Genomic DNA, 13,757 nt, shown 5'->3' on the forward strand with positions numbered 1-13,757 from the left:
AATATATATATATATATATATATATATATATATAAGTGACTCAAATAAGAATGTGAGAATAGTTCTCATATCAGAAGTGTGAGAACAATAAATGTGCATGATAGTCACGTGTATGTATCTTTTAATCTTGACTAACGTACTTTTCTCATGTGAGTCGCTCTATATATATATATAATTAATATTTCCTTGAAATATATAGTCTTGTTTGGACTTTGGACTAACCTGTTGCAGTAAAATTTATCTGTATTTTTATCATCTGTTTGACAAATCCCACGCCACCTTGTTGGGATTGGCCCAATACCTTCCTCACTAAAACTCTTAGATTCTGGCCAAACTCCTACAATAAATAGTGTATTCTTTAGTAAAGATAATGTAAAAGATTATACACAATCAATATACATTATTTGTTTATATTTAAAATTCAATCATAATTAAATAATATGAATGTTAAATGAATTCATAATAATCTTTAAAAAAATTATACTATGAGAGCATGTATCTTTTTCTCTCTTTTATTATTATTGTTTTGTATTCATGGGCTAAACTACATTCTTTATTTTTTATTATCCGAAGCTCAATTACATTCTTGGTGGTCTGGTGTTACAAATATGGTCTTTGAGTTTTGATAGCACAACCTTACTGATTTGACTTTACTTGAAAATTCTGATCAAATATAAAATTACAATGAACAATAATTGAAGTGCACATTATAAAAACATGGGCTTGTTAGTTTTGGTCATTAAGGGCAGAGTTTGATACATGTTTGTTTAGTGAAGTATAAAAACATGTTTTTGGGCTAGTGAGGTTATTACATCATCAATATATAAAAGCAGTATAATATTTTTTTTTGTACTACCAAAGATATCTGTTACTATTTTAGATTCATGGTTAAATGTCATTCTCAAGAATCATTGACATTTTGGTCATCCTTAAAAATCTAGTGGGAGAGTACAATATGAAGCAATAATAACATATCATGAAATAATATTAAGTCTTATGTATAGATTAATTGCAATTGCATAGATAAATTATTCTTCCTACGTTACCAGAATCTATGTTTGCAATAATGACATCTTCACCAAATCCCTTCTTCCATATTGAGCTGTTTGGAATTACACCATTTGTCTCTAATCCAAGGAAATCCTTAGAGTGGGTTGTTTGCAATTTTTGTCTTTTGTTTAAAAAAACTGATACTACGTTTGGATGTTCTGTTCATTCAGTATAAAAAACACAAGGATCAGAAAGTTCATGTTAGATATGATTTTTATAACACTGATATCCCTATGTAATATAATATACATCATGCATGGGATAACTTTGAGACAAATTATAAATTATAACTACATATATACCTGCAATCCTAGATGCATCTTCTTCCTCAAGTATTGCAGCAAAACCATTGATATTTTTATTATAAGAGTAAAATATTGCATCTTTGGCCATCTCGGTGCTATGTAATAAAATAAATTCCCATGAGTTCATACTAGTTCTGCCTTAGAGAATTATTTCATGAATTTGGGATTAAATATATACCTTCCTAGATATGATCCAAGTAAATCATAATGAGAGTTTGTGGCAGATTCCATTTCAACTAATGAAGGATATGGACCAAAAGAATGTGATCCTAAGTATACAATATAGGACTAACAAAACAAAAGGTGAATGAATGATTCTTAATTAGGGGACATTTAAATATTTAAAATTCAAATATAAAAGGGTTAAAAGAAATACTTCAACTAATTAACAAAAAATAAGATGAGTAATGATTATAATAATAAGCTTCATCACAATTAGTTAAATATCAATGAATAAATAAAGCTTCACATATAGCTTGCCTGCTTCATTGCTTGGGAAAGTTCTTGTAGGAAAAAGCAAAGAAGTAAGAAGAAGACATGATAAGATGGTGGCATTGTATTCAATACAAATGATATTTGTTTGCAAAACAATTTTAAAATGTGCTAAGGATATTTGCTTTCCCTTGTTTATATAAGAAATGAATTTTGGTGGTTGCTTTTACTCATAAATTAAATTTTAACGAATAAATAATATGAATGTTACAATTTATATATATAGAATGTCGGTTACAATGAACAATTATAATGAGTGGTAGAAATTATTGTAATAATAATAGGTAAAATTTCATAATATTCAATACAACTTAAATTTTATTTGTTTTGAGTTATTTTAGAATTAAATAATAATGATGTTTATTCTAAAATTATATTATTTTAGAATCAAATAATAATGAGTTATTAATTATAAATTTATGAGTTATTAATTATTAATTATAATAAGCAATAATTTATGATAATTATATGTTATTGATATTAACTTTTATTTCCTTAAACATATAAATGAGGTATGAATCCTTTAATAGCTTGATTGCATATTCATATGCTTATCTTATCCAATTCTAGTAGTTTATACATATTATAGAGAAAAATATTACACAATCAAAAATTAAACAACTACAAATCAATGTTAAAAGCATGTTTGTTGCATGTCCAAATCATGAAATTTAAAATATTTATCAATTGTTTACTACAGATTCACTTCGCCACCATTCCTGGATTGTTTTGCTACCTATCTTGGCATACAAGGTTCTTTATATGCAAAGTTGTTTACTGCCATTTCTGCAATCCATCTAGCCAAAGTTATGGCTTGGAATGCTCTATGGTTAGAATGTGATTCGAGTTTGGTTGTTGAAATCTTCAATGGCAACACGACTCCGCCGTGGAAGTTAAAGAACTATTGGGATCATTGCAAGACCATATTGCTCTCTATCAATCTCAAAGTCTCTCATATCTATAGAGAGAGGAACTCTTATGCTCACAAGCTTGCCAATTATGGTGTAACTTATAAATATGATTTTTTGGTGGAACTCAATTCCTCAATTTCTTTCTTATGACTTTTGCCTAGTTATAGGTTCAAAAGTTTGTAATACCCTTTTGTAAGCTTCTTCATTAATATATTCTATCGGGTGCCTTGACACCCTTGCCTTAAAAAAAAAAGGTTTGGTCCTTGGAAATATTTTTCAATTAGTTGCATATATACTTACATTAGACAAAGGATACTCCTGCATCTCTTAGACAAGAGTGTAGAGTAATCAGTTCAGTTTTATCAATCCAAGTTTGCATGTTCTTCATATAGGTTGGTTGGGAACAAGCAACCGAAATAAAGAGCGAAAATAAGTAACAAAATAAGACATGAGAATTTGTTAACAGGCTCAGTCAACTACTACACATACATTCCTCGATAGAAGAGAATATCTAAATATTGTTTGTTAATTGTGCAGGATGTGCTAACTGCTGGGGATAGTAAGGACAACAAAAGCTTATTTTTTCATATGTTTTGGCTCAATGAACATTTTATTAATGCTACTATGTTAATTTGGCAGCAAGGCTAGCAGTACAAGCTGGTGCAGCTGGAATAATAGTGTCCAATCATGGAGCTAGACAACTTGATTATGTCCTTGCCACTATAACTGCATTAGAAGAGGTACATACTTGAACTTCAAGTTACATCTCAATCAACAAGAAACTTTACACAACAAAATGATCTTCATGTATTTCTGTATTTGTTATTAAAACTTAGGTTACGAGTATGACCCCACCAAGTGGAATTAAGACGTGCTTGTTGTTCTTGTTGTATTAATACGTAGGTTGTTAAAGCTGCTCGAAGTCGGATTCCTGTATTCTTGGATGGTGGTGTATGACATTGGCGTTGGGTGCCTCTGGAATATTTGTGAGTGCACCATAACCTCATCCAAAACTACAACTTTTCAAATGACTCTTAGTTTTCTATATTGGATACCATTCAAATATTATTAGTATCCCCTTATATTTTATGGAACTGAAAGTGTTATCTTATATAACACAGATTCAAAATCTTATACAATGTTATACAAACACACTATGTAGTAAAAAAAATTATGTGGACCTATTTTCCATGTATGCCTCATATCACAATCAGATCAACCACGTGAACCTATGAAAAGTAAAGTCTATTCTATGCGTACAAGTGCAACACTTCATTACATTCCACTCAACATTAAATTATGTCAGCATCACAGGAATCTTACAATAAAACAAGAGGAAAATGTTAAAAAATCTGAGAAAGCTTTTGAATTTGGAAAGAAAACTAACAAAAAGATAATAACTCTGGTACATAGATAAGAATGATGTAATACATATGTACTGATAATGATAATATAAAGGTTTATATACAGTAAATATATCTTTCATCATTCATTTTTTAGAGTAAATAATAATATTATAATGACAGAATAAAAACCCCTTACATTATAAATATATACATCTTTTTCTCTAGGGAAGATAATGTTATCTTATCCTACATCACTTTATAGTTATCATCACCAAATTGAAAGTTATTTCTTACCTATTAATGAGATGAGTGACCCAATCTTCCCATATTGACTCTCTCTTCTAGATTATTAGATGAGAATAATCTATCTCTTCATATTAAGAGATAATTTATCTCTTCTAGTCAGTAAAAATGTAACATGAATGCTATTTTGTTTATTTTTATAAATATTTTTATAGAAAATGATGAAACATGACATATGTCAAGATTTACTGGCAGAACAAATAACTTATCTTCTTATACTAAGAGATACTTCATTCCTTTATTAGATTGTAAAAAGTTGAAGGTGAAGTTGCATTGAAAACATCACCGTCATATGTGACTTTCTCTTTCTTAATTATGCCTCGTCCCTACCAAATCCCATGGAAATACTTTGGGTGGTGACATTTGTCACACCCGTGACCCAATCTATGAAACATAGGTAGCGAGTCTTTTCTATGATGTACGCAATCAAGCTATTAAAGAATTCATACCTCATTTATATGTTTAAGGAAATAAAAGTTTATATCAATAACATATAATTATCATAAATTATTGTTATTTTCAAATATTACAAATGAAATATATATTACTTACACATTTATATAGATATTAAAATATTCACAATTAATATCATTTAGACATTTTCTAAAACTTCACCATTATGAATTCAATCTTATTATTAAAACTAATAATAGAACAAGGTGATGATATATTACAATAAATATTGGACCTACGAACCTCAACAAACATATTAGCATAATTAATACTTATTCTTCTTAAAACTACTGAATATACTAAAGATAAGATGACTTGATGACTGATGATTATTTGAAGTTCTTGTGTGCTCATGGCTATAATAGTTCCACAATAGGGTTACTATATAGAGGGTTTTATGTGTGTCCAAAGCATTACAATTTAGCTAATTTCAATTACCCATCTATCACAATTTCTAACATGGATCTTGGGCATTCAATAAATTTTACTCGTACTCTTACCAATGTTGGATCCCCAAGTACATACAATGTGCACATCAAGGTACCTAATGAAGTCATAGTTTCGGTTAAGCCTAGAAAATTGATATTTAAGCAAAAGGGTGATAAAAAGGATTTCAGTGTGAAATTGAGCTTGAAGCCACATATAAAGAATAAGGCCAATTATTTCTTTGGTAGTTTAGTTTGGACCGATGGAAAACACAATGTAAGGAGTCCTACTGTAGTTAAGAACCCACATCATTGAAATTTATGGTGATATGTATTTTAAATATTTTCACTACCCACATTTTGTGGGCGTGATGAGAAAAAATGTAAATAAATGCAATGAAGTTGTCACCCATGTTTTTTTAGAGGGGAAAAATATGAAATCAAACTTTAAAGAATAAGTATTAATCTGCTCAAAAATAAAATTTAAGTTCAGGAGTCATTTACAAATGAATAACATGTTAGACAATTCATATCACTTGTTATAAAATGGCACATAGGTCAATCATTTAAATATTTGTTAAAACATTAACTTTAACCTCACATTATTGCATAAAAAGAAATACTAAAAACATATTTTTTTTGTACCTATCAGGGCGTGACTATTGAAAGGAAAAATACTCTTGATTGAAGATGTTTACCATGAAGTTTGGTTTCAGTTTCAAAAAAGAAATTTATAAAAATTCATTTTCTTTTCTATGATGTATGAGGTGGACTCTATAGTAAATAATGCTAGCTTAACCTAGCCCCATTATTATCCCTACATCAGTTTATAGTTATATATTGTATGACAAACATTGTTTTAGGTTCTTCGGTGTGTATGATTCTAAAATCTAAGTTCCATAATCTCAAAAAACCAATGGGTAACATTTGAAGCAAACTTTATATTGGAGATTAAAATGATAATATAGAGAGCTCACTGAAATATTATTGCTGAAAATAAGCAATAGGAAATGTATAAATTATTTGGGAGAATTGGTTTGAAAAACTAGCATTACAGAGTTGATTAATTATCCTTAGCAATACAAACTAGTTCTAGTATCTCTTAACACAATTTGCAGAAATTTATGAACACCTTGTTTTAATCCTCTTGTTATGGGTTTCACATAACAAATAACATCTTCCACTAAATTGAACAGAGTAAATTGTAAGACCTAAAAACAACTTCTACAATTGCAAGGGTAAATCCATTTGGGAAAGTAAGGTTATATAAATGTACTTGCCAGAGTAAGGTTATACAACTCAAAGCTTTGTTGGCTGTCTTTTGCAAATTATAACAATCAGATCTAATATGCAAATGGGAAGGTTTCTAACATGAATTAATTGAGGAAGCCAAATAGCACCATATCTATATGATCATTTCTTCGGCTATTGACTCTTAAACAAAAGTAATAACATATATTTCCAAATTTGCTTGAATACCATTTCAGTTCTAAGTCACATGATAGAAATACTTTTACACATCCACTTCACCTTAAATAAAAATCTATTAAAGAAATAGTCATTATGCAAAATTTACTAATACTAATCATCATCACTTCCATAATTTTGACACAAAGATAGTAATCCGCTAGTAGTATTTGTTTTACCATCTTCCTCATTTTTCTTCTGTTCTGGTTCTGCAGAACTTCTAACATCAGAGATCACTGGTTTCTTAATAACGGATATCCTAACTAAAGGATTAAGCTTTCCACCACCACCACCATGTGAGTTTTCTGCAAATAAAAAAACAGATGAAATGATATGTAAATTCCCAAGTTGGTAGAGTATTATTAAGCATTCCCACCAAGAAAAGTATTGATTAATTTAATAAATCACACTATAATACTATAGCTAACTAACTACACTCAAATCAAGATGAAGGGATGTAGATATGAAAGGTATAGATTGGAAAGGAGTGCAACTATCCTCCCCCACTCAAATCAAACTAGTGTTAGAAAAGACTAAACAAACATTAGGCAAACAAAGAGGATCAGGTTTGTTCATTCTGCATGTCGAACTCAGTCTATTACAAAGTGATTCAACAAGCAAAATAGCATCGGTACTAAGTCGAAGAACGATGGTAATATGGACTGAGTTCTATGACTAATAATACTAAATGATGAGACTGACCCGACCCAAATCTAAGAGATCAAAGAAGAACAATTGATCTGGTAAACCGTAAACTATGGAAGATGGCCCTTTTTCAATAGAAATGACTCCACGGAGTGGTAATAACATGACTAAATGTTCAATGTCCATAATGCATCAATGAAGTTTTATGTATCTGGTTGCTTTTCCTGAAAGCTCTTCAGAAACATATCCAAAAATGGCACATACCTTGTTTACCGGAATCATCCAAAGGGGCTTTTCTCGGAGCGTCGGTTGCATTGCCGGGAAGATCTTCAGAGGTTTTTTGCCTCTGCAGAGAGATATGAACATACGTTCAAATAGTTATTGCATAATTTCAATATCTTAATGAAGGAGAAAGAAAGCACCTTGTCAATAAATTTTAAATTTTGCAAATCCAAAAGAACTCTTAACTATATATTGTTGAAACATTTGAAGATCTTTGTTACTATGATATTTTTCTTCCACATTTCAAGGTTAAAACATCAAGTTAACATATACAAAATAAAATATGAACAACCAGCAAATTATACATTTGAGTTTTAGGGAATGTTGCAAATTTTCAATCCAAAGGCATTATAAAAAAATCAAGGTAACAGATACGAAATGAAATATAAAAATCCTGCAAAGAATTGCTGCATTTGAGTTTTAGGGAGTGTTGCAAAAAGCCATCAAAGACAAACCTATTGCTACAAACATGCATGTGTGCACTTGACATCTTCATACCTTTGGATTGTTACTAGAAGTTTCACCATGTGCATTTGAAAGTTGAACTGTTTCCTCTTCATTTTCAATATCTTCATCACGGACTCTTCTGACAAAAGCATTTGAATTCTGCTTGAGATAGTATAAACCAAACCATATATGTTAATTTCAAAAATAAGAAAATTGACCAACATCAAAAGGAGCTAAAAAAAGAAAAGAGAACTAGAAGTGTAGCCTAGTAATACTTACATGAAATACAACTGACTTTATTAGCTTTTCATCCTCTTCTTCCAGCCTTTTCTCCTGAGAATATAAAATAACAAAGCTTAACTCCATTGAAGAGAAAAATGCAAGAACTAAGAATGCTTATAATAACAGCAGTCCAAAATTTGAAATATTAAAGAGTAGGATTTTACATTGGTTGTTTTATAGAGTTAAAATTCCTGGTTTGCAATTAGAAAGCATGCATTGGAGTTTGCAACTAAATCTCCCATCAAGAGAACCAGGTCCTTCGGTCAAAATGCATTAGCACATGCAGGAATATACGAAACATTAAACTAAAAGCAGGTTTTATGAGTATAAAATAGGTTTCCTAAGGTCTTTATAATTCTTTATTGAAATAGCATTTCTTGAATCAGCTTAATTCATGGGATTAAGTTTTTTACAAAATTACAAGGACAATTATTCTCTTTTTATACAAAAGCTTCACAAAACCAAGGAATGATTACCAACCAATTACGGTTCAACAAATTTTATAATTCTCGATTGTATATGTTTCTTTTCTAACCAATAAAATAAGCCCTTGCTTCCCAGCAGAAAATTTCTTCTACAAAGCAATTATTCTATATAGCAAGCTTTATTATACCTTGTCAGCTGCTGTGCGTTGCAACGCCTCCAGCATTTCATCAACCGTGACAGTTGCATGCCTAGACTGGAAAATGAAAGAGACTCGAGTTAGCAATTACCAGAAACAAATTGACAGACTTCAAATTCATGCAAAAATGTAAAATGTATATTAAAATAAGCATTTGTGTGAAGGGTCAAATTTGATATAAAGTTATATATAACACAGTCACATCAATGTACTTAGTACCTTCATTGACTTCATCTCATCCAATGCAGCAAGGATGTCCATCTCTCTTTTAGAATCCAGGGTTCTATTCTCCAAAGATTTCATTGCATCTCCCAACTCTTCAGTTTCCCTCTTCTGCTTCATTTTATCAGTTTCCTCATCCTCTGCACGCCAAGGTTCATAATTTCTGCTTGCTCCAGATTCAACTATATAATCCGAATTCTGAGGATCGGTCTTCATGGTAAGCTCAGCTGAGCACTTGGTGCATTTAAAGTAGAACCTGAATATTTGAATTCCCAAATATGTCTATATAAAGATCAAACAATGATATCAGAACAAATGTCATAATTCGATTTGCACATAAAGCAAGAAACAATGTACGCACTAATGCAGTACACAGAATACTAGCTTAGTTCTATGAACAACTGAAGCAAAACGCACCAATATAAGGCAACAACTTCATAAATTTAAGTTACAGAATATTAAAAATCCCAAAAGGACACAAAATTCAATGTACCCCGTAAGACTAGCATCAAATTACACCCTCAAACAAATATAGCTAACCACAAAAACAAGAGTTTAGTCATTGACATTTTGGAAAGCTTCTTCAAATGAAAATCTTTGATTATGGATACAGGACAAAACTGCCCCTTCTAAACAAATTAAAATTATTTTAGTGAAAAATAGTTTACCCACAAAAGAGAAGGAACAAATTGACAGCATATCATGTTATCAACTTTCTTGGAATCCATTTTGTGACTTGTGAGAGATGCGAAGATGAAATAGGGAATGTAGTGCTTATTCCATCATTCTGCCCTTTAGCACAAGATATTGGGGAGAACTTTCATTGCATTGCTACTCTTGTAAATGTTCATAATGTGGTTTGAAAGATTGACTTGATCATTTAGCCATGAAGCCCAACTGTCACAAATCCTGTCAACTTGTAGTTGAATGATGGTTCGTTTCAACAAAAAACGGTCCAGTACACGAGACTCCCACCTAGTGGTGTCCAGGGAAGTTGGATGTACACAGCCTTACCCTCACAAGTACTACACTTCTTCTAGTACTACATCTGAAAAAACAATGGATGGGTATAATTATAAGCATCTCTTGAAAAGTCTGCAACAGGAGTAGTGCTTAGACAAACATTGGATGGGTATAAACATATTCTTTTATAAATTCTAACGATCCCCTCTAAATCTCATTCTCACATTAACCCTTAAACTGCCAGTGCTAGTTCTATAAAAAATTTAAACAAAAACGCACAGAAACAAAAAAATTCAAGGTAACACAGATAACAAACAACAACAACAGATGTCCCTATAGTTAGTTCAATTGCTTAAGCTGTGGGATATAAAATGTGACTAGCCGTATTCAAACCAGAAGAGTTAAAAATAATGTTTGACTATAAAAACAACGAAATGAAAAAATAATCGAAATTGAAGAGTTAATAGTGAAAAAATGAAAAGAAAACTAACTTCACCAATGACGTCTTCCTTTCGCGAATTAAACTTGGTGCCTTTGTATATGTAATTGCCGCAAGTGTTGCATCGAATGCTCATGGGAAGCATCATTCGAACCTTGATCTGTTGGTTCTTGGGCCTCCTCGCACGAGGAAGCTTGGCAGGATCAAAGTCAGGTGGGTAATACTTGTTCAAAACTTTCCTCTCTCCCATGTTTCTTCTTTTTCAAATTCCTTCCTCTTTCCCACACACACTAACAAAACCTGAGTATTAAATTTCACCAACACAAAATGAAACAAACACGGTGAATTAAAATTAGGTTTCAGACATTACATGTTCCTTCACTAAAAAACTCTACTTCGTTTTCACCCATTTATTTCAGCACAATCAAGCATTAAAACAACCAATAAATCATCCAAATTCCCAAAACCTAAAATCCCAAAATCAAGTGTAAAAAACGGAAACCCTAAAATCACAAATAACCAAAATCAAGTAACAGATCGGAGAAACAAAGAATAGAAGAAAGGGATTTCACCTTAACGGTGGCCGGCGGCGACCAATAACAGTGGCGGCGAGACGGAGAACAAGAACAGAGAATTGGGTGAGAGGTAGGAGAAGAAGAACGAAAAATACAGGTTAATGGGGATAGTTGCAACGCAGCGTTTCATAACTAAAATTACAAAATTTTGGGTTTATGAAACCCATTATTAGTCAATAAAAAAAGTATGGCCCATTAGGCTAATAAAAAAAGTGTGACCCATAAAAATAAATTTTGGATTTTTCTAACTTAAAAAAATACAATATTTGTTAAATTATATTTAAGATTTGTGCTATGAAAAGCTCAAGTGTTTGCTCAAAAAAGAGAAGAAAAAAGAACTTATAGACTAGGGTTTGCTACATTAGATTGGTTATACATTTACATAAATAAATGATCAAATAATATGGGTATTGATAGTGTAAGAGTTGTACATTTAAAGTTTAAATCTATACACTGATAGTATAAAAATTTATATACATTCAATATATTATTATCATTCATTTGTATTTTTTTCAAATCAATAATGATTGAAAATGAATGATAAATTATGTAATAATAGTTGTCAGTGTCTTTTTCTCATATATATATATATATATTAACAATTATTAATTTTTTTAAGAGTGTAATATGTATGCAATGACAATGTAAAGATTAATGCACAGTCAGTGCAACATTCACTATTCATTTTCATTACTTCTATTTAAAGGTCAATGATCATTAAAAATGTATACAAAATATAATTTAATTGTTAGGGTTAAAAAATCTAATTAATAATAAGAATATTAGCATATTTAAATGTACATATGATGACATATTGTAAGGTTATATAGTATAACAGACTTTTAAACAAGTTAACAGGTCAGACTAGGCTTTTAAATAAACCAGATCTAGGCTTTGAAAAAATTAAACAAAATAACATACCAGACTCAGAATCGTATATACTATATAAACTGTGTTTATTTAAGGCAAATCTGACTTTTGTGACTTTGTTCCACCCTTAGCTCTAGCACATCTATATTATATCCCTTTTCATATCATGCTTTATATGTCTCATGTGTAACAAAAGTATTTGTGGCAATCAATATATGCAAAGTTAAGATGAGCTCAGATATTGAAATTTCATTTTGGTGCATACTATTATTGATCAAATAATCAGATATTAAAACAACTCATTTTATTAATAATATGTCATATCAACCTAGTGCTATGATCACTTGATATTTCCAACCAACTTATCATTGTCTACTGTTATATCCTCATCATCTCTAACATAATATTCATGATACTATCACACTTGATCTAACATTAGGTCTTGGCATTATTGTTTATATTTCATAAATGCTCAACAAACATGCAAGCATTATTTTCCTTTTTGAATGATAGAAGAATTTATACTAATAATTGAGTGTTGTGTGTTCTAGAAGTAATTGATCATGCACGTTAACAAACTGAAATATTAATTAATAGGCAAAATGTCAATAAAATATCAAAGCACAAAACATGCTTTTATTTAATCAATTGTTTAAGAAACCAAAAAAAAAATAAAGTTAATATTAGAAATGATATATGTAATGTTATTAGTTTTTTAAGATTGACTTTACATGTTTTGTTCTTATTCTAAGCCTAATTAAGAACAAAACCCTCTATATTTTATTAAAATTTGTTATAATTAAAGTGATATATTTTTTCGGATGTTGGTTGCCCCTCCTAACAATGTCGCTCCAAATAATCGAACATTTTGGACATCCTAAAGTTTAACTGGAATCTTACATCACTAAACTAACACCTTATTGGTAAGTGATATATATTCAACTAGCGTAATAGTGTATATGTAATTGTATCCCCTGTATTTTTATTTTAAAAAAAAATAGATCCCAAACATATACAAAATTTGTAATTATATCCTGATATTTTTTTAGTGTAATATATATGTATTATTGTTATAAAGAATTTATAGATATTGAGTATATTATTCATCAATATAATAATAACGTAAAATACTTTTAAATCATTAGTTTATACATTTTTTTTCTCTATTTTGGTTGTTGTTAAGATTCTATCATGCTTTAGGTAAGTGATTCATCCATTTATTATTTATCTGTCCTTAACGTTTTGAAAATGCAAATAGTTTCTACTATTTGAGAAGCCAAACTAAAAAGTCTCCCCGGATATATAACAAAATTTATTTGCTTTGAAGGACCCAACTAATTTTTTTAGCTTAGGAACCTATTTGAATTTATCAAAAAAGTCCAAAGATATAAACATTAATTTAACCTATTAAAACTACAAAATAGCTATAAAACACAAAGTATGTCAAATGATAAATATTTTTAACTGAAAATAATTCTATTTCAAAATGAATATTACAAAAATATAATAATATAAAAAGAAAATTTCTAATGATACAACTTTTTTAAATGGTTATTCATAACTTCTTCAAAAACTAAATTGCTAATGTATTATTAATTATGTTACACAATAAAAAGAAAGTTACAATTATTGATCACTTGTGAATAAGATTACACATC

The 13,757-nt window shown here is 30.0% G+C and overlaps 2 protein-coding genes and 1 long non-coding RNA gene across 6 annotated transcripts in view; 1 reads left to right on the top strand and 2 right to left on the bottom strand.

Moving 5' to 3' along the window:
- The window catches only part of LOC109333883 (subtilisin-like protease SBT5.3), a 4,727-nt gene extending 3,055 nt beyond the window's left edge, over positions 1–1,672 (bottom strand). The window contains exons 1-4 of the mRNA XM_019569466.1: positions 1,534–1,672; positions 1,353–1,450; positions 1,047–1,208; positions 223–337 (exon numbers count right to left, since the gene is read on the bottom strand). Coding sequence (XP_019425011.1) covers positions 223–337; positions 1,047–1,208; positions 1,353–1,450; positions 1,534–1,586 — 428 coding nt within the window. The 5' untranslated portion in view covers positions 1,587–1,672. The remainder of the gene's footprint in view (positions 1–222; positions 338–1,046; positions 1,209–1,352; positions 1,451–1,533) is intronic.
- LOC109334116 lies at positions 3,261–3,712 on the top strand. Its single transcript, XR_002106065.1, has 3 exons — positions 3,261–3,317; positions 3,398–3,498; positions 3,662–3,712. It is a non-coding gene; the product is annotated as an uncharacterized LOC109334116 (long non-coding RNA).
- LOC109334904 (coiled-coil domain-containing protein 94 homolog) lies at positions 6,348–11,341 on the bottom strand. Of its 4 annotated transcripts, XM_019570901.1 has the most exons (9): positions 11,227–11,338; positions 10,707–10,954; positions 9,250–9,534; positions 9,022–9,087; positions 8,406–8,459; positions 8,178–8,285; positions 7,662–7,743; positions 6,842–7,057; positions 6,348–6,407 (listed from the first exon to the last, which is right to left on the bottom strand). In XM_019570901.1, the coding sequence occupies exons 2-8, from the start codon at positions 10,902–10,904 to the stop codon at positions 6,867–6,869; spliced, it is 984 nt and encodes a 327-aa protein (XP_019426446.1). In that variant the 5' UTR covers positions 10,905–10,954; positions 11,227–11,338; the 3' UTR covers positions 6,348–6,407; positions 6,842–6,866. The 4 variants fall into 4 exon arrangements, with proteins under 4 accessions (XP_019426446.1, XP_019426447.1, XP_019426445.1 ...); XM_019570902.1 differs by lacking the exon at positions 6,348–6,407 and having other exon boundaries at positions 6,714–7,057; positions 10,707–10,944; positions 11,227–11,341; XM_019570900.1 differs by lacking the exon at positions 6,348–6,407 and having other exon boundaries at positions 6,714–7,057.

This window comes from Lupinus angustifolius, chromosome LG19 (genome assembly GCF_001865875.1).
Source record: "Lupinus angustifolius cultivar Tanjil chromosome LG19, LupAngTanjil_v1.0, whole genome shotgun sequence".
In the NCBI taxonomy this organism is placed as follows: Eukaryota; Viridiplantae; Streptophyta; class Magnoliopsida; order Fabales; family Fabaceae; genus Lupinus; species Lupinus angustifolius.